This window comes from Typopeltis vanoorti, chromosome 14, assembly GCF_054136105.1.
Source record: "Typopeltis vanoorti isolate ZY-2024b chromosome 14, IOZ_Tvanoo_1.0, whole genome shotgun sequence".
Classification (NCBI taxonomy): Eukaryota; Metazoa; Arthropoda; class Arachnida; order Uropygi; family Thelyphonidae; genus Typopeltis; species Typopeltis vanoorti.
In genome coordinates, this window is record NC_143562.1 from 32,395,866 (window position 1) to 32,421,999 (window position 26,134).

Genomic DNA, 26,134 nt, shown 5'->3' on the forward strand with positions numbered 1-26,134 from the left:
ATCTGCTGAAAACTGAGGCCTCCAAAAGAACAACTCAAAAACAACAGTCTAGGACATATGCAGATATAACCTGCCCTAAACAGACAACCCTAGAACAGTCAGCATCACGCCCAAATCTGACAGCTATCATTACCGCTTCCTTGGCAAATATGCTGTTAGATTTTAGCAGATCCAATCCTTCACAAAGTTCTACTAACAGATTTCTAAAAGACACCCAAGTCATCATTTCAGCGCTCACTAATGAACGGTAAAAAATTAAAACCAGAATTCCTAGAGATCATAGCCTGGAATGCAAACGGCTTGAGAAATAAGATCCTAGAACTTTAAAATTTTGTCCACAGACATCAGCCAGATGTCCTTTTACTAAATGAAACACACCTAAGACCTGCTGACAATCTCAAAATTTATGGATATCAATTGTACAGAACTGACAGATCAACCCACAGAGGTGGAGGCACGGCAATTTTCATCAAGAATTTTATCTCTCATCACTCCACAAACATCCCTCCAATCTTGAGGTCACTGGCATCGAGATTCTCACGAGTTCTGTCGGCAAATTAAAAATTTTTGCAGCATACCATCCTCCACAACAATCATTATTATTTTCGGATTTGAACGCCTTATTTGATACTGGAGAGCCTACCATTGTGGCAGGTGATTTAAATGCCAAGCATTCCACCAACAAAAATGGACAGATACTACAGAACTATGCTGGTTTCAACAACAACCTTCATGTAATAGGTCCTGCTGATCCCACCCATCACAACACTTATGGTAGGGCTGATGTGTTGGACATAGCCATACTGCAGCACATCAGACTCCAATACAATTTAATGACAATCAATGATCTATCATCAGATCATAACCCAATACGGTTAAAATTAGGAAATCTTGAAAAATTATCCCCCCCCCCTCACTCATTTATTCCTTGGGAAAGGCTCTCCAAGGTGCTTCCAAAATATATTGGTCCTGTTCCCAATCAAAAGAGGAAATTGAAACAGCTGTCAAAAATCTAACAGAACAGATTGCAGCGGCCTGTGCAGCAGTAACTACCTGCAAATCCAACCACTTGCCAGAAGATATTATGAATCTGATTAGGGGAAAAAATAAAGCTAGAAAAAAAACACAACACCAGGGCACCACAAGACAAGTGGATCTTAAACAGGTGCAATTCTGCAGTGAGAGATGCACTCACAGCTCATAGAACTCAACTCTGGGAAGAAAAACTGACCTCCATCTCCACTGACAGTCACTCTGTATGGAATCTTATCTGAAAGATTAAAAATAGAAGTAAACCTCTTCCCCCCCCCCCTCTTCAAACAGATTCAGCTCTCATCCACACTGATGCTTGATAAAGCTGAGGCAATAGCAAATCATCTTGAAAAACAATGCAAACCCGCATACGACCACCTTGATATTAGTCATATCTACAAGATCCACCATAACGTCAGATATTCGCTCAATTCAGCTCTCGCACATTCCACTCAAATTGCACCCACCTCACCTGCTGAAATATATGCTATTATTCAGAAATTCAAGAATAAAAAGGCTCCTGGACCCGATGGTATCTCCAACAAAGTTATAAAACTTCTACCACTTAAAGCTGTTGTTCATTTAGCAAATATAATCAACTCCATCCTTCACTACAAATATTTCCCTTCCTACTGGAAATTAGCGTACATAATACCAATTCATAAACCTGGAAAAGATCCCACTTTGCCTCAAAATTACAGGCCAATCAGTCTCATCTCTAATCTCGGAAAAATTGCCAAGAAGGTAATTCTTACTAGGCTTCAAGATTCAGTACTCCGATTAAATATCCTACCTGAGGAGCAGTTTGGCTTCCAACAGTTGCATAGCACCACGCAACAAATACACAGATTGGTAGAACATATCATCACAGATTTTAACCAGCGTCAATGCACCGGGGCTGTTTTCCTAGATTTAGCCAGTGCATTTGACAAGGTTTGGCATTATGGTTTGCTATACAAACTAATATTATCTGGTGTACCAATCGGAATCATTCAACTCATCAAGGCATACCTCTACAATAGATGCATGCAAGTGAGATTGAGTGGAGTGGTCTCTACACAAAAACACATCTTGGCTGGAGTTCCACAAGTGTCCTTACTAGCACCAATCCTATTCTCCTTATACTTGCATGATATACCACACGACCCATTATCTTCAATTAAAGCTCTTTACGCTGATGACACAGCGATATTGGCCAGATCATTGAAGCCTCACCTAGCCATCAAGAAACTGCAAGAAAACCTGCTGCAAATTGAACAATATTTTGCCATATGGAGACTCCTGGTGAATCCTCTGAAGAACGTAGCCGTCTTATTCTCTAGAAGATCAGTGCTTCCTAAAGAAGATATTCTCCTATTTAACACAAAACTTCAGTGGAAAACAGAGATCAAATATCTTGGTGTAGTACTGGACAGAAAACTGACTTTCAACTCCCATATCAAGACTATGTGCAAACACATCAAAAACCATAGCCCAGCTCTGTTAATTAACAGAAACAGTAAGCTGAGCACCAGAATCAAACTTCTCATATACAAACTGATGGTTCGTCCAATACTCACCGGCCTGGAGTCATACTTCAAACTCGAATATTATCAAATTACAACGCATTCAGAACAAGTGTCTTAGAATGATCCTGGGCGCCCCATGGTTCATCCGAACTGTCCAACTGCACGAAGGCCCCTATATTTATACTTTCATGCAGACTATAGCAACCAAATTCTTCTCAAAAGCAACTGTGCACCCTAACAGACTGATCCAACTGGCTGCTGACTATGATGCAATGGACTATTCTAAGCACAAAAGACCTAAAGCCATCCTCAACCCCAACACTGAGGATTAATCTCCTAGCCCACTCAGGGTGAGCAATTAGCTCATAAACTTTCCCAATTCACAGTCTCTATTAAGATAACTGGGATATGAAAAGCTTTTTCTTCACCCGTTAAGTCAGTAATGTTAATAGTTAATAGTACATGATCAATTGTATGTCTGTGTGTAGCTACATCAATATCGTCTTATTTGATACAAAATACTGTAGATGTTATAAGCGTTGCTAACACTAGACATCAAAAATGAAAAGATAATGTGAAATAGAAATTATTCATATTTATTTATATTTTACCAATTCATACATTGATAACCAAGAAGCAGCAATATGATTGCTTTATAATAGCCTAGTGCAATTGATACGATTGCTTCGCGGTAGCCTAGCCTATACACTAATAAATGAATCGTTTTAAAATTTTTATTTTATGCTAATTAATAACAGTTAATTTTATGCGGTTATGATTTAATACTGTATCTTTGCGTTTGTTTACATTTCTCTCGACGGCGAATGGAGCGATTTAAATTGTATCAAAACGTACACACACACTTACAGACCGTAAATTTTGATAAAATTTAAACTATTTTATAATAGATTTATGTGCACTTTATGGCAGTAAATGATAAAATAGATTAGTATCTACATATATTTTATGCCTCCGATATTTCTAAGCTACGCAGTTCATCTGCGAGTTTTTCAAATTGTCGCAAATCTCCAAAAAATTTCCAATATACAATACTTATTCATCGCGTATAAGTGGAACCGCGCAATTCAAACCCGCCTTCAAGGGTTAACTGTTGAGATTAAAGATTTTAAGTGTAAGAAATTGCATCCGGTATGTACAGGTCAGTCTGTCTTAACAAACTCTTCACGAATCCAGTGGCTAGGAGGGGGGAGTCCGCCCCGGGCGACACTTTGAATCCTACCCTATACGTCGTTTTGACTTTTTGTAGTATTTTTGGTGTGCATTGAGAGGGGCGGCAAAAGCTCAAGCAACGCCACTGCATGAATCCTCTGACTTATCCATCTTTATTAATCTGAATAATGATTGTCTACCTATGTATAAGTTATGAAAAAAAAATTAATCCTGATTATTCATTTTGCAAAATACCCAGTAAGAGTTACTTTGCTCTTTTGTCTATACATGTTATTGTGAGACACCAGTGTGTGCTGCATGGATTTTACTCACATTTGGTATTTGGAATCTGTAGACCATCAGTATATTCATACAGATGTTCAGCAGAATTTTGTTTGTGTAAATCTACTCTATACTATAAAATGATGAGCTGAAATTGGAAACTGATGTGACCTCAGCTTTGAAGCGGATGTAGGCTTTTAAACAATGAAAAACCTACATACCACAAATCAATGAAAATAACAGTACGTGTCATTATTCATTACTGAAATTAGCATAATTTCATTATGCTAATTTCAGTAATACCAGCCCAGAATTCGGGGGGGGGGAGAAGTAGGCGCAAGGGGAAAACCCCCATTCGAGTCACCAGAATTCAAGGAGAACCGGCCTACCAGTCCGGAACTCGGGTGGTGGGGGGCACCGTATGCGTCAGGTGGGAGCCTCCCCTAAGTTAGTATAGTTCGCCCACCGTTTCCAGGTCCCTGCTTCGCGTCTTTCCAAGAATAGTCGATTCATGCTGAAGGGGAAAAAAATGAAGGACGTCTGAATTGGTCGCCAACACGCGAAATCACGTGCTTTATAGGTAAAATTTTCCAACTGTTATACAAGCAACATAGTTAACTACAATGATCATAAAAGAGAAGTTAATTTTCCGACCGGTAATAATAAACAACTCATCCCACTATACGGACTGATTACCCTATTATCGGAATGGATTCTTCTTTTTCTGAGATGCGCAGAAGTGTCGAGGGACCTCAAATCGGTGGGCGAACTATATATAAACTTAAATTTTCCGTTTCAAATTACCATTTTCGGTTGTTAGTGCATTTATATTGTGAGGACTGCTCGATTAGTTGCGGATAAAAACAAGATGTAAGAAATGCTCCCTGCATTGATAGATTAAGTTTGTGGATTACAGAGGTTGGTTGATAGGCGGAGAAGAGGGATATGATGGAAACATTGAGTTATTAAAAGGTTTTTATAAGATCGATGCAGGGGAAATATTTCATCAGTGGGATAGTAGTGGTGGAAGAACAAGAGGCCATCTCTGGAAATTAAGGAAGAGTGTGGTTAATAAGGGTCGAGGACTATTTTTCGTCTGGAGAGTGGTGATTGAATGGAATGCGTTACCTGACTCAATTGTGAGTACATTACTTCAGTCCGTTCGTGAGTTCAAGAAGAGGTATGAGTTGGGATCCCAGACGTCCCGTAAAATACGGGACGCATTCTTCAGAAAAGTATTGCAAGAGTGAGCAAGACTGTTGATTAATAAGAATATTGTCAGGTGAGAAGAGCATTACTGTATTAATAATCTATTTTGTATCTATAATAGTAAGTAAAAAACTACTTGAAGGAGGTTTAAAAAACTACTTCAGGAGGTTTAATGAAAATATGCAACCTAACAATTGGATTTACTATTTGTGTACTTAGTAAAGTGTGTGCATAGTAAACCTTACCACGCACACACTTGGAAAGTTAGAATCATTTTGTAGGACTGACATATGTGATGGATGCGCATACTAAACTTTCACCCTCAGTCATAAGTGTGCAATTTTTTTCGTCTGGAGAGTGGTGATTGAATGGAATGCGTTACCTGACTCAATTGTGAGTACATTACTTCAGTCCGTTCGTGAGTTCAAGAAGAGGTATGAGTAGGGATCCCAGACGTCCCGTAAAATACGGGACGCATTCTTCAGAAAAGTATTGCAAGAGTGAGCAAGACTGTTGATTAATAAGAATATTGTCAGGTGAGAAGAGCATTACTGTATTAATAATCTATTTTGTATCTATAATAGTAAGTAAAAAACTACTTGAAGGAGGTTTAAAAAACTACTTCAGGAGGTTTAATGAAAATATGCAACCTAACAATTGGATTTACTATTTGTGTACTTAGTAAAGTGTGTGCATAGTAAACCTTACCACGCACACACTTGGAAAGTTAGAATCATTTTGTAGGACTGACATATGTGATGGATGCGCATACTAAACTTTCACCCTCAGTCATAAGTGTGCAATTTTTATCCAATGTATCTGGGATCCCTAGCAGGTCCGGCGCATAGTATTTTTCTTGTGTGTGCAATTAATGTTCGGCGCCTTTCCAAAAAAAAAGTTTTTTTTTTTTTTTTTTAATAAAGTGTGAATAAAACGAACAGGAAATGAAAAACAAATTACCTACCGATTAGTTCTGCTTATACAATTTTTTTCAAGATAATATAAAGTTAAGAGATTTATTCAGATATTCTTTACATTAATTTTGCTAAAAGGGACTTGTCTGGCTTTCATTTTAGCGAAATCCTGTCGCAGTACATCAATGTTGATAGACTGAGCAATATTATTTTCTATTGAAATTAGTGCCAAACCATTTAGTTTTTCTTGACTCATGCTTGATCGCAGGTAGTTCTTTATTAATTGTAATTTTGAAAATGTTCTCTCACCCTTAGCAACTGAAACGGGAGTTCGCCGATTATTTTGTCGCTGACGCCTCCATAACAGCCCGCTGATATAACAGGCTCGAATGTCGAGAAGAAAGAATGAGTTATCAGTAGTAAGCCGACTTTTAGGGCCGAACCACATGCATCCGATCCGATTAAAATTAGGACACGGATTATTCCCTTGCACGAAATTCAACAATTAATCATAAGTTAATTTATGATACATCAAAAAATAAAGAAGAACTATTTTAGGTATATTTTCGTAAATTTTAATCAAAAATTACAGTGATATAATCGGGTCCAGGATACAATTTCAGAATTTATTTGTTCGTTTCCGGGAAGATCTGAAGGGGTCCGAACGGAAGACGACGTACATTCATAATTACATGTACCATTCGTTGTTCGTTTAAACTCTTATCTCATATTTTTTGATATCTTTTAGGCGCCTGTGTATATTGCACACTTCGCACTCGCCGGGCCTGATTCCTAGGTATGAGAGAGATTGTGTGGATAGTTTGGGTCTCCCGCGATGAGTGTTCTGACTCCATGGAGATGCCTGTATAATAATAGTTGTGAATTGTTTACATGTAGAGTTTAGCATTTTATGGAGTGAATGTAGTAGCAAAATTTGCTTGTAGTTTACTGTATCCAAAATTAGTGTTATAGTTTAATGTTTAGCTATATTTAAAATGCCTAAGTTAAAAAATACTTGCTTATTGGCTAAATGTGAGTTTTTACTGTTTTCAAGCAAAGCGCCGTGACGATAACGTGTAATGGCGGCAGTTTCCGTCACTTCACGACTGAAGCGGAACCGGAAGTATCATGCAGGCCGGAGTATGCGCAAGTGAAAAGTAGACGGGAACTAGTAAATAGTTAATAGCTGGCTTTTGGATAGAAAGATGTTTTGAAAGTTATTTAGCTGTTATGTTACAATGGTAATTGGAATAACAACATACTAAATTAATTAAATTAAGGGGATATTAATTCCCACATTACGTAGTACAATATTGGACAGCTCGTTGCAACCCAATACGTAGTACAATATTGGACAGCTCGTTGCAACCCAATACGTAGTACAATATTGGACAGCCCAATATTGTACTACGTACTAGGATCACTTGAATTTGCTAACGCTAGTGTCCGCCGATACTTTATAGTTTACTATATTCGGCAAGAAACTCTCTGATTCCAATCTTTGAGTTTCTTATTCGGTTTTAAAACTATGTGGGAATTAATATCCCCTTAATTTAAGTAATGTTTTCATTGCCGAAATGAAGCTTATTAGCTCTTTATACTTAAGTTACTAAATTAAGTTTGATATAGGAAGAGAAATGTTTATCGGATTTTAAAGGTTCTATTAGTGCATCAATGTTTTAATGGCTGTTTCGGAGGATACAGCGAGTTAATATTTAAGTGTTCAATCATTTGTTCCTTGGGAATCTTTCGTGCAGGAAGAGGAAAAAAGCTTATGAAAGTGGAAAGAAGAAACGTTTTGTGGGATTTTTCTAGAAGGCATTAAAGTAGGAATGCTAGACTGTTCAAATTCGAGGATTTTACTATCCCAGGCTGAACTTTTCGCATCACTAATTAAGAATAGGAAATATACAGTTATTTCCAAGATAAAGTAGTTTTCGGGAGGAGAATTTTTCCGCTGAAGAAATAAAACCAGGCTGAACTTTTCGCATCACTAATTAAGAATAGGAAATATACAGTTATTTCCAAGATAAAGTAGTTTTCGGGAGGAGAATTTTTCCGCTGAAGAAATAAAACCAGGCTGAACTTTTCGCATTACTAATTAAGAATAGGAAATATACAGTTATTTCCAAGATAAAGTAGTTTTCGGGAGGAGAATTTTTCCGCTGAAGAAATAAAACCAGGCTGAACTTTTCGCATTACTAATTAAGAATAGGAAATATACAGTTATTTCCAAGATAAAGTAGTTTTCAGGAGGAGAATTTTTCTGCTGAAGAAATAAAAAAAAAAAAAAAACTTTTTTTTTTTTTTTCAACAGAGGTCCAGTTCAGAGATATAATGTTCTTTTTAGATTTTAAGTTGGTTAAAGTTCAGAATATTGTAAATTTCTTTTCATGTATTTTATTAAATTTTTTTTTGTTGTTGTTTTTGTATTTTGAAGTGTGAAGACTCAATTTACTTAATTATTGTTGAAGCTAAGATTGAATTTTGAGAATAATAAAGAATTATCATAATAGAAAAATTATATGTATCTAGAGGCTTGTGTGCTTAGATTTCAGTATATAAATCTAATAACACTCGCAAACTATTTTTACAATAAACGCGTGCTGAGAGGATTTAATAGTTTAAGACTTATTCACAATGGTGAATCATCCTTTCCGTAGAACGAAAACTTCGTAATTTAAAATGCATCGAAGTAAATTATATATGCATTTACTTTTTTTAATTTATTTCTATTTTATTGATTAGTCTCATCCATCCTTTTAGGATGGGTAGAGTCCCCCTAATCAGGGGTTGGCGGAAAATTTAATGTGGCCAGTTCCTCATTCCTTGCTGCATCCCATAAGGGCAATATTCACAACTGTGATCCATCTGTGTTCACGAGGACGGTTTATCTGTTCTGGGGGATGAAAAACCCAAGTTTCCATACCTCCATATGAGACCAGCTAACTCACCTTTCGTCAAAAGAGACCAGATAAAGGTCTTCGTGTCATTGATGGGAATCGAACCCAGGTCTTTTTTACCAAAGGGCTTTGTCTATACTGACTGAGCTACGGAGGCCTTATCATTTAATTTGCTCGACTTCAAATTTCATGATTGGCATGACCTGTTTCTGCTCATTATAGCAGTCCTAAAAAATGAATGAATGTCTAGTTCATAAGGTATTCTTTTCCAATGCCTTATATCACTATATTTATGTATTCCATTATAAAAATAAAGTGCAATAAATGTAAATATGTGACTTTCAGTTGTGATTTGGTGATAAAAAAAATGCCTTAGCTTTATCATTTACACAAATGAGACATGTTTTCACCTTTCAGCTATTTCATTTGTTTCAGGCATGTTCTCAAATTCATAATTGTCACTGCAGTCAGAATAATCATTGTGTCTAACACCATATCACTTTAATATATGCTCACTTCCACCTGTTGCTCATACCTGATCACTTGAATATTTTATATAACATTTTACTCATATAAAATATTAAAAAAAAATACAAAATAACTTTGCTCTTATTGCTAGTCACCTTGAAATCAACACCTAGCTGATTATTTGATTAAAAAAAATGTCATATTAAAAAACATCGCAGTGACATTCATAGACTTACAAGACTTCTGGCAAGCATTTCAAAATATTTTCCTTCTAAAAAAGAAACAAATGTAATGACTCTAACTTTGCTGTCGTTGTTGGGAATATCAAGACTTCCTTTCGATGATTTGAACATTGGAGTGATTATATGGAATGGGTTAAAATGTCTTTTCATTTGTGCTATTTTAACTATAATTAGGAAAATAACATTGTTTTATTGTGCATATACCAAAAACTGTTCTAGGTTTGCTTGTTATGATGATGAATGAATCCATCGCAAATATGAAATGTTTGATGATTGTCTGTGATTATTGATTATTTCCTTATTTGTTCTATTTTACACAAAACTCAAGACATTTTTCATGTGTTTCATTTTCTTGATATATCTAAAGCATTTGATTGTGTGCATCATGTCTTACTACTTCTGAAAATGTCTAGATATGATATTAGAGAATTGGTAATGATTGGTTCAACTATTTGAATAATAGAAAACAATATACCAGCTATGGCATCTTCAATAGCACAACAAAAATAATAAAATACAGTGTCCCAGAAGGGTCGGTGCCAGGACCTATCCTATTTTTAATATATGTTAATTATCTGTGTGAGTACAAACTTTTTGGCAAAATATCATTTACTGATGACAATATTAATGTACACCAAAATGACCCTTTGAGGATCTAGAAAATCAGATCAACCATGATATGTAGAAACTAAATAGGTAGTTTAGCAATAATGGCCTTAAAATTAATACCAGCAAAACTAAATATATACGTGTGTGTGTGTGTATCAGGGGTGTAGCATTGCCTTCTAGGTTGGGTGTGCTGTCATGTATTTTATGCAACCCATGCTACAAAATTTGCATCAATTTAGATGTATGATCGTATTTTTGTTGATGTATGAAAGTTTTAAGAGTGAATACCACATCAGTGCTCATGTAATTGGTCCAATGTAATTCATTGTAAGATAACTTTGAATATGGAAAGCATAAAGGTCAAATGAACAGTGGCTATGCTTCACGCTTGTCGTTTATGTTTTGTGGTGAGATTAGATTATCATTGGTAAATAGTAAAGTGAGACATGCATAATTTGAATTTTGATAAGATTTTTAAATACAGCTGTGTAATACACACAGAAATTGGAAAAAGTAATCACTTGGGAAATTTTTTTTTTCTGGAATGAACCAAAGAAAGGTTTAAATAACTCATTTTACTTACTTATTATACACAGGTTCCAGCTTCATTCGACTATAATCATACAATCCACGCCAAAAACAGGACATTTCAGTTCATCATCTAAAATAATATGTGTCTTTATGTTTTATTTTTTTTGGTTGTTGTTAGTTATTTTCGATATGTATGTCGTGCCTTTTTTTATTATTCTTTCTTTTATCTTTATCCTTCCTATGTCTACTTTACTTCTACTCTGTTAAATCTCTTTGTTAAGTATTCTTTACCTTGTTCTAATTTAAGGCGATTAATTTAGTCCCCACGTAATCCTTTATACTTCCTAGCGTCAGTGATGTTAGTGAAAAGGCCTCTGAAATAGGCAGTTTGAAGTTACAGTTAACTATCTCCTATACTATGTAATTCAGGGAAAATTTATATTGTTTTTTGACTGCACCACCCTGAATTAATTTTATAGCATGAGGAGATTTAGTTATAATAGAAAATATCATCATCATCAAATTCCTACCATGTACCCTCAAGGAGTGTACAGGATATGATAGAACTACATGAAAAATTTACATCATTACTTACTTCCTATCTACAATTTTCCATCAAATCAGTCTGTTACATGTCAAGACTCCAACATGATCAGATCTTATATTTCTATCGTCTAAGGCACTTTCTATCATATCAATCCACCTATATCTTGGTCCTCCTCTGGGTTGTTTTCCTGGCAAGCTGGCAGAGAACATTTGTTTTGCTAATCTTTCCTCGCCCATTCTGTTTAAGTGACCATGCCACCTGAGATTAGCTCTGCTAATGCATTCCTGGATGATTACAATATCAAGTTCTTTCCAAATATCCTTGTTTTTAATATGATATTGCCATTGATGCCAGCTGTTCATGCCTATAATTTTTCTCAGGACTCTCATATCTGCGGTCTCTAGTCTTTGGTCAAGTGTTTTACTTCTGACCCAGCTCTCAGATCCATAAGTTAAAATTGGCTTGAATACTGTCTTGTATACAGCTAATTTAGTGTTCCAACTAATTTCTATCTTATTCCATATGAATTTATTTGGTTGACTTCCTCAGTTTCTAAAATAATCCCTTAAATAGTCAGTCGTGGCAATTTCTCTAATTTTAGCACACAGGTTTGGTTATTTTTGTGAGACAGTGCATTGGCCAAAGATCAGGCGATAATTTTAAGCAAACAAAACATGTTTATTTTTACCTTAGGCAACTTTACAATATGATACACAATTAAACAATTTATCTCTAATGCCTATCTTAATCTCAAATCTTAACCTTACAATTTAGACCAGCTATTCACAATTCTTGATTAACGTTCTCTACAAAATCTAGGCAATCACTGGCTGTTACAGTATGTCTTTGGCTAACATTCTTCTCAATATATATACTAGCTAATTCTCAGCCTCAATTATTTCTTATAGCACTTATACAACTATTTTAACAAAACTACGTTCAGTGGACATACAATTCTTAATCACTACCTCAGCGTTAATACAATAGAATCTACTCACAAATTCATAGAAACATATACAGTCCTACCAGCTTTGAAGATTTGTGGCGGTCCTGTTGACTGCTGTCTTTCGCTGAACAGCTTTTCTTCTTGGTCGTCCTGGTGTAGTCCTCTTCCAGGAATTGTGGCATAGCTCACTGTTGGTTCTGGATCTACTGTAGATGCTGTGTATCTGGTTGCACATGGCATGTTCCGTTACTGAAAATACATATCCGTAGAATGATCTGCCACTCCTGGCTTGTCCCAGTGCCTGAGGGGAGGGGAGGGGGTCACGATCTGACAAAATATGGAAGTCCGAGTGGGCAATGAACTGCAGCAAGATGAAAAACTCCAGAGGTTCTTAAGGCCTCTTTTATACGATTACGAGGTTCCTTGTTTTAAGGTCTGAGTCCCCCGAATCTTCTGTAAATAACTGATGTCCCTGTTGTCTTCAGTTTTGGCAGCAAAATCTTCACATCTGAATGACTTTCAATACCTTTGTTCACTATCAAGTTGCCAACATAATCTTGTCTAATCCTCTAACTTGGGACAGAATTACTTTTACATTTTGTTACCCTTACAACTTCACATCAGAACTTAATATTAACTCAGCTTAACATATAATTCTAACCTTCACAATATTGTATAATTTATGAACAATTCTATTTCATTCTTAAGTCAGTTACATTTACAAGTTTACAATCAGTATTTCACCGTTAATATACGGTAATGTACAATTTTGTTCCTTTCACATGATTTGTGATATCTGTAAAATCGATGTCGGACATTTTTAATAAAATTTCACCGCATTGAATTTTACAATCATCAACACCATTTGCCATTGTAAATATGGGCAAAAAAAGTTATTTATCATCATCATCATCAAATTCCTGCCATGTACCGTCAAGGGGTGTACAGGATATGATAGTACTACATGAAAAAAATTACATCATTATTAATTTCCTATCAACAATTCTCCTCCAAATCAGTCGGTTACTTGTCAAGACTCCAACATTATCAGATCTTATATTTCTATCGTCTAAAGCACTTTGTACCATATCAATCCACCTATATCTTGGTCTTCCTCTGAGTCGTTTTGCTGCCAACCTGGAAGAGAACACTTGTTTTGCTAATCTTTCCTCGCCCAATCTGTTTAAGTGACCATACCACCTGAGATTAGCTCTGCTAATGCATTCCTGGATGCTGACAATGTCAAGTTCTTTCCTAATATCCTCCGGGGGGGGGGGGGTGCTTAAGGGTCAAAGCTGTATAACTGAGAGGAGACCTCCACATAGCCTTTAAAGGGATGCAGAGAACCGACCAGGGCTTCTGACCTAATGTCTAATCCTCACCTTCTCGTGGTGCACCCTGTTGGGTATCTACTTGGATACTGAATGGACGGGGATGGGCTGGCAATTTGTGATTTAGCTGACCAAATTGTATTCTTATTGGTTAAACAAAAATAAAAAAAAAAAAAGTTATTTATAGAAATTATAAATATATATATTAAAACTTGTCTATGTTGTCATAAACACGAGTTCACACTTTACGCACGTAAAACAGATGAAACTCAGAAATAAAAACAGCAACTCATGACAAATGACAATGTTCAATTGGATTGCTTCACACAATAACCTTCACAGCCACTAACAACTTCAGGGTTCTATTGTCTCAGTGCATGCTGTCTCACCTTCTGGGCCATTTAAAACTACTAGAACACTAAGAATTTGACAAACTGTGCCATCTGCATTTCTTTTTAAAGGACTCAGAGGTGTGTGTATTTGTGACCCCACACCTGGGTTATCAACACGAATGTGATGCAATGTTTACTCATCGAAAAGTGTCCTGTTCATTGAGTATTAGTATATTGTGTTTAATTTTAGGAATCGAAGCCAGGAAACAATTAGGGAATCTTAAACAGGAATAAATGCAAAAATATAATGTTGATGATATTGCTATTTCATAGGTGTGCACCACACACCTAAGCACACCCAGAATATTCACCCCTGATATACACACACACACACATACACTTCATAAAGCTAAATCACAACTATAAAATGGCATGAAACGAAATGTAGTGATATCTAAAATTGTAATTGTAGCTTAGTCAAAAAAACAGAATCAATAAAGTATTTGGGCCTTCATATTGACGGCAATCTGAAATGGGACTCCCATATCTCAATTTTAACAAATAAGTTGACTTTTTCATAATTACAGAATATAATATGCTAAAAAATTTTTAAATGTAGCATTTTTAAGATGCTTATACAATTTTTGGATAAATTCTTCACTACAGTATAGTATTATGTTGGGGTGAAGATTACTACCACAATCTGCTTCCTTTCGTGTGAATACAAAATAGAATAATTAGAGCTATAGCCATTACTGACTTCTCATATTCAACCAGTGACCTGTTTGCCATTACAGAACTCTATCGGTATATATTATATGTAAGAAAATAGCATTAGAAATTTTTCTTTACATAACGTAGCCATTTTTTGATTCATTCGGAAAAAAATAATTTCCCAAGTGATTACTTTTTCCATTGGAATTATAGGTCACATCTATTGCTTCAATGTTTTTGTGTCGCCACCATCGATTTCTTGTCACGTATAGGTAGCTCACCTTGATTTCGTGTCTCAAGTTGTACACTGAGGGGTGTGTCATCTTCACCACCATTCCTCCTATGAACTTCCACAGGCACACTGAAAGTTTCACCTGCAGCAGCTCCTTCATCTGAAGCTCTGCCTCGAACAGCTGCCCTCGATGTCTCCTTCTCCACATCATCTTGCAACTCAGTATCCGATATATCCCCTTCTAAGAGAAATACAATTTCTTCAGATGATAATGGTCTCGACATATTCTAAAAGAAAAAGGTATCAAACTCATAATTATATCGTGACACACAATCTACAAATGCCTAACTTTATATCATGAAAAATAATCTAAATAACTACATACTCAGGCTTATACATAATTTTTATTCTTCATTGACACTTCAAGAGTGATAAATGTCTGCAGAAGAAACTAATTTTTAAATTATTATCTTTCTTGTACTTCACCATTTGCAAATAATTTACAATTTTTTAGAGAAAAAATTTGACCCTGAGCCGTGAATCAAACCCGGGTCTTCCACATTACCATTGTGGAGGACCCCGAGTTCGATTCCCAGCTCAGGATAAGATTTTTCTCTATAAATTTTCAGAAGAAACTAAATAATTTGTACAAATAGTCACGTAATCGCAAATAAACAAGAAGGTCGTATCTAACATGTTGTTATATACACATGACCAACTGATTCCAAATGGAATCATATTCTGGTAGCAATTATTCAACTTCTGAGCTTATACTCTATAATCCAATATATGCATATTATTCTATAGTTATCTAAGTTATAAAAACCGATATTGGTAAGAGTTATACGTATAATACATACCTGTTATTATTTTCAAGAGTTTCAAGGGCACCAGGATGCCGGCATGCCATGCGTACGCAAACACACAAAAGGAAAATGCGCGCAAACAACCGATCATGATGAGACAGCTGCAATCTGTCGGCAAAAAATGGAACTACAACATACGATACCAATTGGAATCATTCGCCACTTAATATGGGCTATGAAAGCCAAGAAAGTTAGTAATTCCAATTGGAATCATTCGGGCAGAAAGGGTTAAAGATCATATCCAGTAAGTTCTGAGTATAGTTTACACTGTAGTCAGAACTTACTGGTAGTTCTCAAGGCAAATAAAGAATTTTTTTTTCATTAATCTTTTGAATACCTAGCAACAGGCAGCTACAATAAACTGCCAAACGAAATCGTCAGTAATCTCAGAATATGCTTTCAGAAAAAGATCGAGTGACTGCCTCGTGGAACTAAATAACGTTGACTTTTATTTTAAGCAAATAAGAGATCACTGTAACTTATATGTTATGTCTAATAATGATTCTAATAGATTATAATTAAGTATATAAGCATTTCAGTTTCTCTGACTTCTTGTTCCAGTTGATGAATATCTCTAAATATTAGTGTTTTTCAAAGTTCAGTTTGGGACCTAGTGATTATCAAAAATGAATTTTTATATGGTCCTGATTAATTGGAAGAACCAGTAATAGCTGTTTTGGTGCTTTTAAACTCAATAGTGATATTTTGATGAAATTAGGAACATTTTCTTGGTTTGCTTAATTAAACATGACATTGCAGCCACTTGATGAAAAAAAGTTTCCATATCCATTATATACTCTCTCACCACACCTCTTTGACATGAAATGTGCATTTATAAAAATGGTAATTTTTTTCTGACTATTTTTGGCATTGTTTCCCCTTCTATATATAATTAAGAAATTCATGCTTAATGCATTTTAATAATCCTTTCTTGTAATGTTTTTACATGGTGATCAGCATTTTGTTTGATAAAACTATGGAGTCTACTACCGTATTCAGAATAATTACTTTTATTTTCAATGTTTTGATCTTCATATTAAGGTCATCACCTGGAGATACACATGCTACTTTGATTAACTGTTGTTTAATTGTCCTGACCTCTATTGGGGGAGGTGAAACTATGTCAACGCTATATCCTAGTTTTACATGTTCAGAATACAAGTTCATATCTTATACTTTTAATATCAAAAAATGGATTTCCTAATCACTAATTTAACATAAGCATTTGTTATATTAAGACTAAGAATGCTATAGTCCTAGTTATAATTTAACTAGGACTATAGTATTTAAAGGTTGTGGATAGAATATGTGGCATCCATATCTTGGGATTTTTAGACCATTGCTATTGTTGAGATTACAGTGATTGATTAAAATCTCACAGACTTCCTTAAATTTGTGCTCATACCTAGTATTGGTGTTTTGTAAAAAACAGGTCCTTTTCCAATAATTTTTACGTAGAGTGTACAGGGCATGATCAGAAAGGCCAGATAATGTCAGCTTCATCTGTTCTCACCATTTTCACACTGCTTTCATTTTCATTTCCAAGTTTCTCTCTCACTCCCCTATATTCCATAAGGTGAAATGTTGCTACGCTACTACATATGTATTTTTGCTAGCTTTGATTTAATGCTATTCATTCTTTCCTGTTTAGTCCATTAATATAATACTTTGTTTACATACATACTTGCGATCTTCTCTTTTTGATAAAATATTACTTGCATTCTTCAACAAATATGTGCCACATTCTTTCACTAAACTAATTTGTCTAACAAAACATCTATTCCTATCATTTATATTTATTTATTTCTTGCTTTGCATTGAAACAATAAGATTATAAATCTGTCATCGTTGTCATCAATTACTTGATATGTACTCTTGATACAGGTATAAACAAGATAATAGCATAATAGCACTACATGATTAAGTTTACATTATTACTAATTTCCATTCAGCAGTTTTTCTCAAAATTAGTCTTGCTTGTTAGCCCTCCAGTATTGCCAGATTTTATATTTATGTCTGTTGCATTTCTGACTGCATTAGTCCATTTAGATCTTGGTCTTCCTCTGGATCTTATTCCTGCCATCTTGCTATCAAACACCTGCTTTAATAACTTATCAATAAAGACTAAAGTAACCATGCTTAAGTAACTATTCCATCAGCTTTCCTCAAATTCTGGAAATACTAACAATTTCAAGTTCCTTTAATAACTTCATTTTTAATATATTCTGCCATTGATGTAATCTGTTTAGTCTCCTGATTTTTCTGGAGAGACCACAAATTTGTAGTTTGTAGTCTATTCTTTGATCTATTGTTTTATTTCAAGGCCAATTCTCAGGTTCCATAACTTATAATTGGTTTGAACACTAACTTCTCTCTTATGTATAAATTTATTCATTGGGCTCTCCACCATATCATCTTTGCTTATTACTTCCATATTTAATTTGCCATTGCACTAAAAATTATGCCTTAAATAGCTGAAATATTTTATGTGAACACTGAATACTTCAACTGATTCCCAACAGAACAACCTATTGAGAATTTAGTTGAAGTACTCAATGTTCCTGCTTATTTTTATAGGTTGGTCTTTATTGCTAATTTTCAGGCCAAATTTGTTACAGCTTTTCAATTTAGTTAATGAATCCTGGATATGTACATTTGATTTGTTTTGGGATTATGATGTTACAATAACATAAATGCAAAGAGCTAAGTTTCATTATCTCCCATTCTGATATCAGGTCATACCACTTTTTCATAACATGATCCATATAGATAATGAATATCAGTAGAGGTGGTGTGGCCTTCTCTTCCACTGATTTTACATCAATATATCTCTCTCTGTATTTCTCTCAGTTTTAATTACTGACTTAAAACTTAAAAACATAGATTGTGTTGTGTATAATGTTCCATATAATTGTAATGTTCTGAACAGCTTTTCTTTTAGCACCATCTACACAAATTATGCACAGATTCTTGATATATTCACTGAATTTTTCAACTGTTTGAAAACCTGATTTTGATGACCTCTGTTTGGGCTGAATTCAGCTTACTTTAAATGTATCTTTTCCACAATTTTTCTTGGCATCTTCTCAGTTCTAATTGCAGAAATCTTACCTGAAATACTTAATAGAGAAATTTCTCACATTGTTTTATTTTCTTGTTTTTGTAGGAACTGTGAGAGCTACTTCAAAAATCTGGAATTCCATTTTCTAACTGACCTTCTGAATCATGATGTGCAAATATTGATTTTTAAATCTTGTACATTTCTGGGTGAATGTCATCCATTCTAGCTGCCTTTCCATATTTTGACTATTAATATGTTCTTTTGATTGCATTCCTCTTGAATGTTTTTGACTCTTTACTCACCTTTTTAAGTCTTTCCAAGTAACTATTCAGATATCCAGAATATCTTGAGTTTCAGTTTTCATGTTTTATCATCTATGATTCCTTTTACTCTATTCCTTCATTCATTTTTAAACTTTTGAAATAACACCAAGAACATTTTTCTGCTTTCCTGATATTTATCTTTTATATTTTTATCTAAGTCTTCTCTTGATTTGTTTATCTACTTTGATAGCTTAGTTCTCTTACGTTTTTCTTATGCCATCTACCAGCTTACTTGCTAGGAACTTTCAAGATGCTTTATTTTTTTTCCATTACTACCTTTTTAATTACTTGCAACCACCATGGGGTATTGATTTATCTAGCTTTGCAATCAACTTTACCAAATATCTCCTTTGTTAAATCAATGTTTCTTCATTGTTAGCTACTGAGACTCCAACATTTGGTTCTTTGTTTCACTCTTTCATTTTTCTTGAATAATATTTGTATAGCTGAGTATACAAATATAGACCTATAAAAGCTGCCTGATTTTTTTTTGTTATTTTTACATATTTTTATTTTCAATATTTATTTTTTTCCTACTTAAAAACTATGTGATGTTCACTTATTTCAAATCTCTTGTATCCTGAACTATTGTTGAAGATATTGCAATAAAATAGACATTGACTTCTTTTTTCTTCTCTTCTCTCTCCATGTGAATTTGTGCACATTTTTATTTTTAACATGTTAGTAATGACTAGTCTGTGTCCTGAATATCCAGCAGGCAGTACTCATTAGTACTGCTAGCTTTCTCCTTTTCTCTAAATATTCCTAAAACATTTCTGTAATCTTGAGATTCATTTCCTACCCTCCCATTTATCTTATAAGGACCAGATTTTTCATTTTCTTTGTCAGCTGCCTTCTCTAATGGCTTAAAAAATTAGCCATTCTTTGCTCCTTCCTTAGAACTTTTTGTGGGACCATAGGCACAAATAAACTTCTTGATTGGCAAGCAATTTCAAGTTCATTAATGTGGACAAATTGCACAATAGGCACACCCATATGGTTGTGCACCATATGGGTGTGCCTATTGTGCGAAACCATTTATGGTTTCGCACCATATGGTGCGAAAAACCACCATATGGTTTTGAATGAAACCACCATATGGTTTCATAGAATGTGCTAAGGATGAAGTGGAGAAAATTTTATCCATCACTTGCTGCTTCCTTTCCCTAATCACCAGTGCCTGAATATAATATTCTATATTTATTATTTAGCAGGATCTCACTTGTTTTAATCTTCATCTCAGTAACATTAATTGTGTCCATATTTTTTCTGTAATTCTTTTCAGTTTGACCTCTTTTCCATTGATTCTTATGTTGATGGCACCTATGTTGAATTCTGCTAACATTGAGTTTATCCAGTAACTGACTTTTCATGGTTGCCCTGGTTCCCTGATGAATATAGCAGGAGCTTTATTTAACTGCACTAGCCCAGCTGGCATAAAATTTCATAATGTCTGTCATATGTATTTCTAATTTAAGTCAGTACAGAAATGCAGTTTGGTCAGCTAAGTCCCAGCCAGCCCATGTTCAATCCTTTAATATCCAGTGAATACTGAACAAATGAGGATTAGCTGGCAAACCGATGAAGGTAATGATCGGATATTTAAGTCAAAAACCCTAGTTGGTTCTCTGCATTCCTTAAAGGTTATGCAGATGTCTCCTTCCAGTTTTTCCCAAATATAAATCTAGTCATATAAATCTACAATGTGTGTGTGTGTGTGTACTTTTTAAAAAAAATCAATGAATCTTTTGTTGCAGCAGCACAGACATTAATATACTTCTCTCCACAAATTCACTTGTGTAGATTTCAATTCTTTTAACTTCAATCAGTTTCTTTCTTTGCTTTCTTGGCTATTTGATTGTTAATGTATATATAACATAGGTAATATGCTTAATCTGAAATTCCATCTTCATTGAAATAGTATCTCCTTGATTGGCTTGTTCACAGCTGCAACAGATTGATCATGCTGTTTATAATGGTGACAAGTTCAGATTTTATTTTATTTTATTTATTTATTTATTTTTTTAATGTAATGGACAGCATCCTGTAGCAATGAAACAATTCGAGCACCAGTATTGATGGGTGCAATATCCCTTCTGGATGTTTGGACCAATTTCAAGTTTATTGTTAGCGATCAATTTATCCCATACAGTGAATATGGATGTACACATACACCTGGCGGAAATTTCATCTCCTTTGAGAGACTTCTTGTCTTGATATTACAAAAAGACTGCAGCTTTTCACCATCTCTATGCATGCTTGCATAACAATGAGACTTCTTATGTCTAGCAAGATGAATACACACTTTTAGCACCTGTCATATCAAGATTGAATTCTAGGGGTTTTAACATGGTTGGCTGGAAAATATTGCCCATCCACATGATACTTTTAACTTGTTCTCATAATAGATTTTGCAAGTTGCACAGCTTTGTTTTATTCCTATACATGAAACACCAATACCCCCCCTATCTACTGCCCATTCCATCAACTTCAGTTTCGTGCCAGGGAAGCTTGAGGGCTGAACTGCAATTTACCTTTTTGTTCCAAGATATCTAAAGGTGCTCTTTCTGTCTTCACCACAGTTGAATGTTAGCCTTGTTAATTCTACTGAAATGTCAACCTGCTGGTTGGTTGCTATGAGTTGCATGTTTCCCACTGCCAACTTTTCTAATGTAATATAACGTTGTTTTCATGTGGTGTAGTCATATTTAAATGAAAAGAACACTTTGTCAAGCCTATTCATTCATAAAATCTGTAGAGCTAGATACTCCCACCACAAGAACAATTTATAACTGATGATACACAGGCACAGTATTTAGGCAGTTGGACATACACAAAGGTAAATGTGATTCCATGTATCTAACTATTGTCATAATTGTTTATTGATGCTAATATGTACTCCCCCTTTCAAGTAAACTAAAAATAGGTTTAAATTGAGAGTTTATAGTAATTCTTTAGGAACTTTTGGGCAGTTAGTTAATAATGTCACAGATGATATTCTCTCAGGTTTGCCTTGCGAGAAAGTCCACTAGTGGTAAATAGGAGATAGATAACACTGATGCTGTGATTTGTAGAGGAACTGGATGAAATTATCCATATTGGGTGCTGGACTAAGCAGACAAATTATTACTATGTATTCCTCTCATCCAGTTTTTTTTTTTTTTTTCTCATCCAGTTTACAGATCATTTCTAATCTGTAAAATACACCTACTCTTTCTAATAAAAACTTAGCTAGCTTCTTCTTACTCATCTCAGTTTTCCTACCCCCTTTTATCACAAAGGTAGCATTTGTGCAGATGCTTGTTTTAACATCAGGAATCATCTAACCTGGAATCTCCTCTTTTTGATCCTTTTAGGCTAAGAAATCCTTTTACCTGGTTTTATCAAATTCATTTGTTGTCTCAGTAATTCTCATAATGTCACCAATCATCCTGAAGTTTCTGATTTTTCTTTCTTTAAATCTCATCCCCTCTAGACCAAGTTTCCTAATAATGATCTTTCATTGAAATTTCAATGTTTACTAGTCTACCTAACTTCCATCTGTCACCTGTTGATCCTTCAGGTAGGGATTTTGAGGCATTTGCTATCATCAATAATCTCACACAAACTGTTCACTTGCTGACTAGATTTATTCATTTATCATTCATGATAAATGAATAAATGTGCTACAATTGGAGATCTATATATATTCTAAGTGAGTATATGTAGATATCCTATAGGAGTGAACTTTTGAGAATTTTAGTTAACTTCAGTAAAAGAAATTACTTTTAATTTGATTTCAATCTTCAGTAATTTGATAGTTAAAAATCCAACTGCCACATTGATTGTCCAGAATTTATGGAAACAAAAACACACGTTGGAGCAATTATTTTACTTAGAATTAAGAAAATGTTATTTTCTTATTTATTTACTAACAAATAAGAAATTGTTATTTTCTTATTTGTTAGTAAAATAATTGCTCTAACATGTGTGTTTTATCTCCATAAATTCTACACAATGAATGCTGACTACTGTGTAATCTTGAAAGAAAGAACTAACTGCCAAATGATTGAAATTCTCTTTTACAAGTTTTGTTTTATGTTGCACAATAATTAATTTCTTTGTACATAGGCATTGTGTTCTAGTTTATACCTGCCCAATTGGATAATGTTGATATAAATCAGTTGTCTGTTGCAAAATTAAAGCTGGTCCGTTTCTTTCAGTTGTAAATGAAAATGTGAGTTTAGTCATCTCCAGACAACTTCTGACAGATGTTGGATGCCATTTAGCACATCTTCCAGATAATATATCCAGACTTGTTTCACATTTTACACTAGAGAGAGTTCAGCCTAGAGTTGTGTCATTTGAAGAACAGGTAAAAATCTATATAAGTAATTAACATTATCTTGTTTTGTATGCAACTCCCACCTAAAAAAGGTTATAAACCTATAGTGCATTAGTACTATAGGTGATCTAAGTATTTTTTCTATTTTTATTAAATTAATTTGTTTATTTTGTATTTTCATTTATTTCTTACATAATCCAGAAAACCTCTAGTGACCAAACATGGAACTTTTCAAGCCAATTGAGGTTTACTTAGAATGGTGATCTGATACTGAGGAATGAAATTCATCTCCCACCTAAAGACAGTCACTCTATACTCATGGCTAGATTAAGACCAGCACCCTGTTGGTTGGTTGGAGGTAGATGCACTAACCACTCATCCAATCAGGTCAGCTACTGCACCCTAAGTAAATGTATAAGATACTAAAATAATACTAAACAATAAATTTTATGTTATTACTAGTTTCCTAAATTTTTATCCAAATTGATGTGTGTTATTTGTTAAGTTTCCATTGTCAGACCTGACAGTTTGATGAAAGTTTAATGGAGTGAAACAGCACTAGGAAATGATTAAAAATAGTATTTAATGCTTCCAATATTTCATCTCAGTTACAGAGACATTGTCAGGAAATACAAAATGAGACTTGTAATACACCCACACAAAGGCAGCACAAACTAAATAAAACATGCAGACAAAACACTAACCTATAGAGCTTATAACCTTTCTTCCAGTGAGAGCTCTCTTGCAACAGAACTCAATCATATACAACACACTTTTCTATCTAAGGGCTACTGTTTTCACAATATCAAAAAAAAAAAAAAAAAAACAGTCCTTTCCCCAATCTACTACCTGCTCTTCAGAATTTTAGTAATGCTATCACCATCCCCTTTGTTTCAGGCACATTAGAAAAAGTATCTCCAGAATCTTAAAGAAATACAATCTTTATACCACTTTCAAACCCCACATGAAACTAGCTACACTATTGACATTAGTCATGACTATTGTCGGAGGGCAAAGTCTGACTGTCACCTCCTCGTGGTGCCCTCTGGATGATCTAACGACAGCAGCATTTCTTCTTTTTCTGTCATGGAGACAAATTTCAGTGATTATACTTATGCTACTGTGTACGGGGAAGCCAATGTGACTCTTGATTTGGAAATGATGTCAGAGTTGAGAAATGAGCAAATCATTCCACCCATTACAAGAAATATTAATATCATCCAATGTAATTTAAATGGTATCGTTACCCCAGCAAGCAAAGAAAAACTAAATGAACTATTACTACTAGCTGACAAACGTGATGCTGATATTATCTGCATCCAGGAAACCAAACTTCGACAAACCAACAGACTAAACATTAAAAACTATGAAATCATAAGACAAGATAGGCCTATGGACCAAAATGGAGGAGGGCTTCTGACACTAATCCGAAACTTGTCATATAAAGTTGTTGAGTTAGACATAGTATCAGAAGGAACTGAAATACAAGGAATCCAAATACTGGAACCAAGTAAAAAGCCATTAAACATATTCAATTGTTATCATCCTCCTGACAAACCTGGACCAAAACTTTCCAACCTATCCCATCTCATTGAAGAAAACTCCATTATCTTAGGAGACATGAATAGCAAACACCTGTTATGGGGTTCTGAGGAAATAAATCCAAGAGGAGAAAACCTAAGTAATTTCTTAGATGAAACATGACTAATAACTCTCAACAGTGGAGAACTTCAATTCAAACACTTCAGATACCAAACTTTGGAAACTGACTGCTAATTTGCAAAGAGATCTACCAAAGGCAAGTGAGACTAACACGCTAAAAGATCCAGATGGAAATATCAAAATTGGAGATAGGAGATCACAAATACCTTGGTCTTTCATTTTCAAAATATAAGCAAACTAGAGATGAATACTAGAAAAGACCATCAAATATCAAAACAGGCTCGACAACAGAAAAATGCTGCAACCTCCCCAAAATATCAAAACAAACTTTTCTGGGATCCATTTACAATCTCTGAATTGGGAGATGCCTTGGAGAGAGTAGATATAAATAAATCATGTGGATCAGATAACATACAAAGAATTATGATCAAACATCTTCCTTCCTTAGCCCTAGATTGGCTACTTCACCTATACAACAATAGCCTAAAACAAGGAAAAGTTCCGAAAGACTGGAAGACAGCCAGAATCATATCAATCTTAAAGCCTAACAAACCACAAGATCAACCAGGAAGTTATAGACCAATTTTACTGACTTCAATTCCAGGCAAATTAATGGAAAAAATGGTACTCCAACCTTTGAATTACTATCTCAACAAAAATAGTATACTACCACATTTTCAGGCTGCCTTTAGAAGAAATCACTCAACAACTGATCAGCTTTTCTACTTAACCCAGACAATTCAAGATAACTTCCAGACCAAACCTACCAAATCCACCATTGCGCTTTTATAGATTTTAGCAATGCCTTTGACAAGGTGTGGAGGCAGAAACTCTTTTCCAAACTTTGTCATATTGGAATAGAAGGGAAAGTTCTTGGCTGGATCTATGACTTTCTAAGAAATAGAACAATTCGAGTTAAAATAAATAA

At 34.7% G+C, this 26,134-nt stretch overlaps 1 protein-coding gene across 2 annotated transcripts in view; it reads left to right on the forward strand.

Annotated features, from left to right (window-relative positions):
- CSN4 (COP9 signalosome subunit 4) overlaps nucleotides 1-26,134 on the forward strand; it is a 253,522-nt gene that overhangs the window by 66,891 nt on the left and 160,497 nt on the right. For both annotated transcript variants that reach the window (XM_090404172.1, XM_090404173.1), the window contains exon 3: nucleotides 23,423-23,574. In XM_090404172.1, the coding sequence (XP_090260298.1) occupies nucleotides 23,423-23,574 (152 nt within the window). The remainder of the gene's footprint in view (nucleotides 1-23,422; nucleotides 23,575-26,134) is intronic.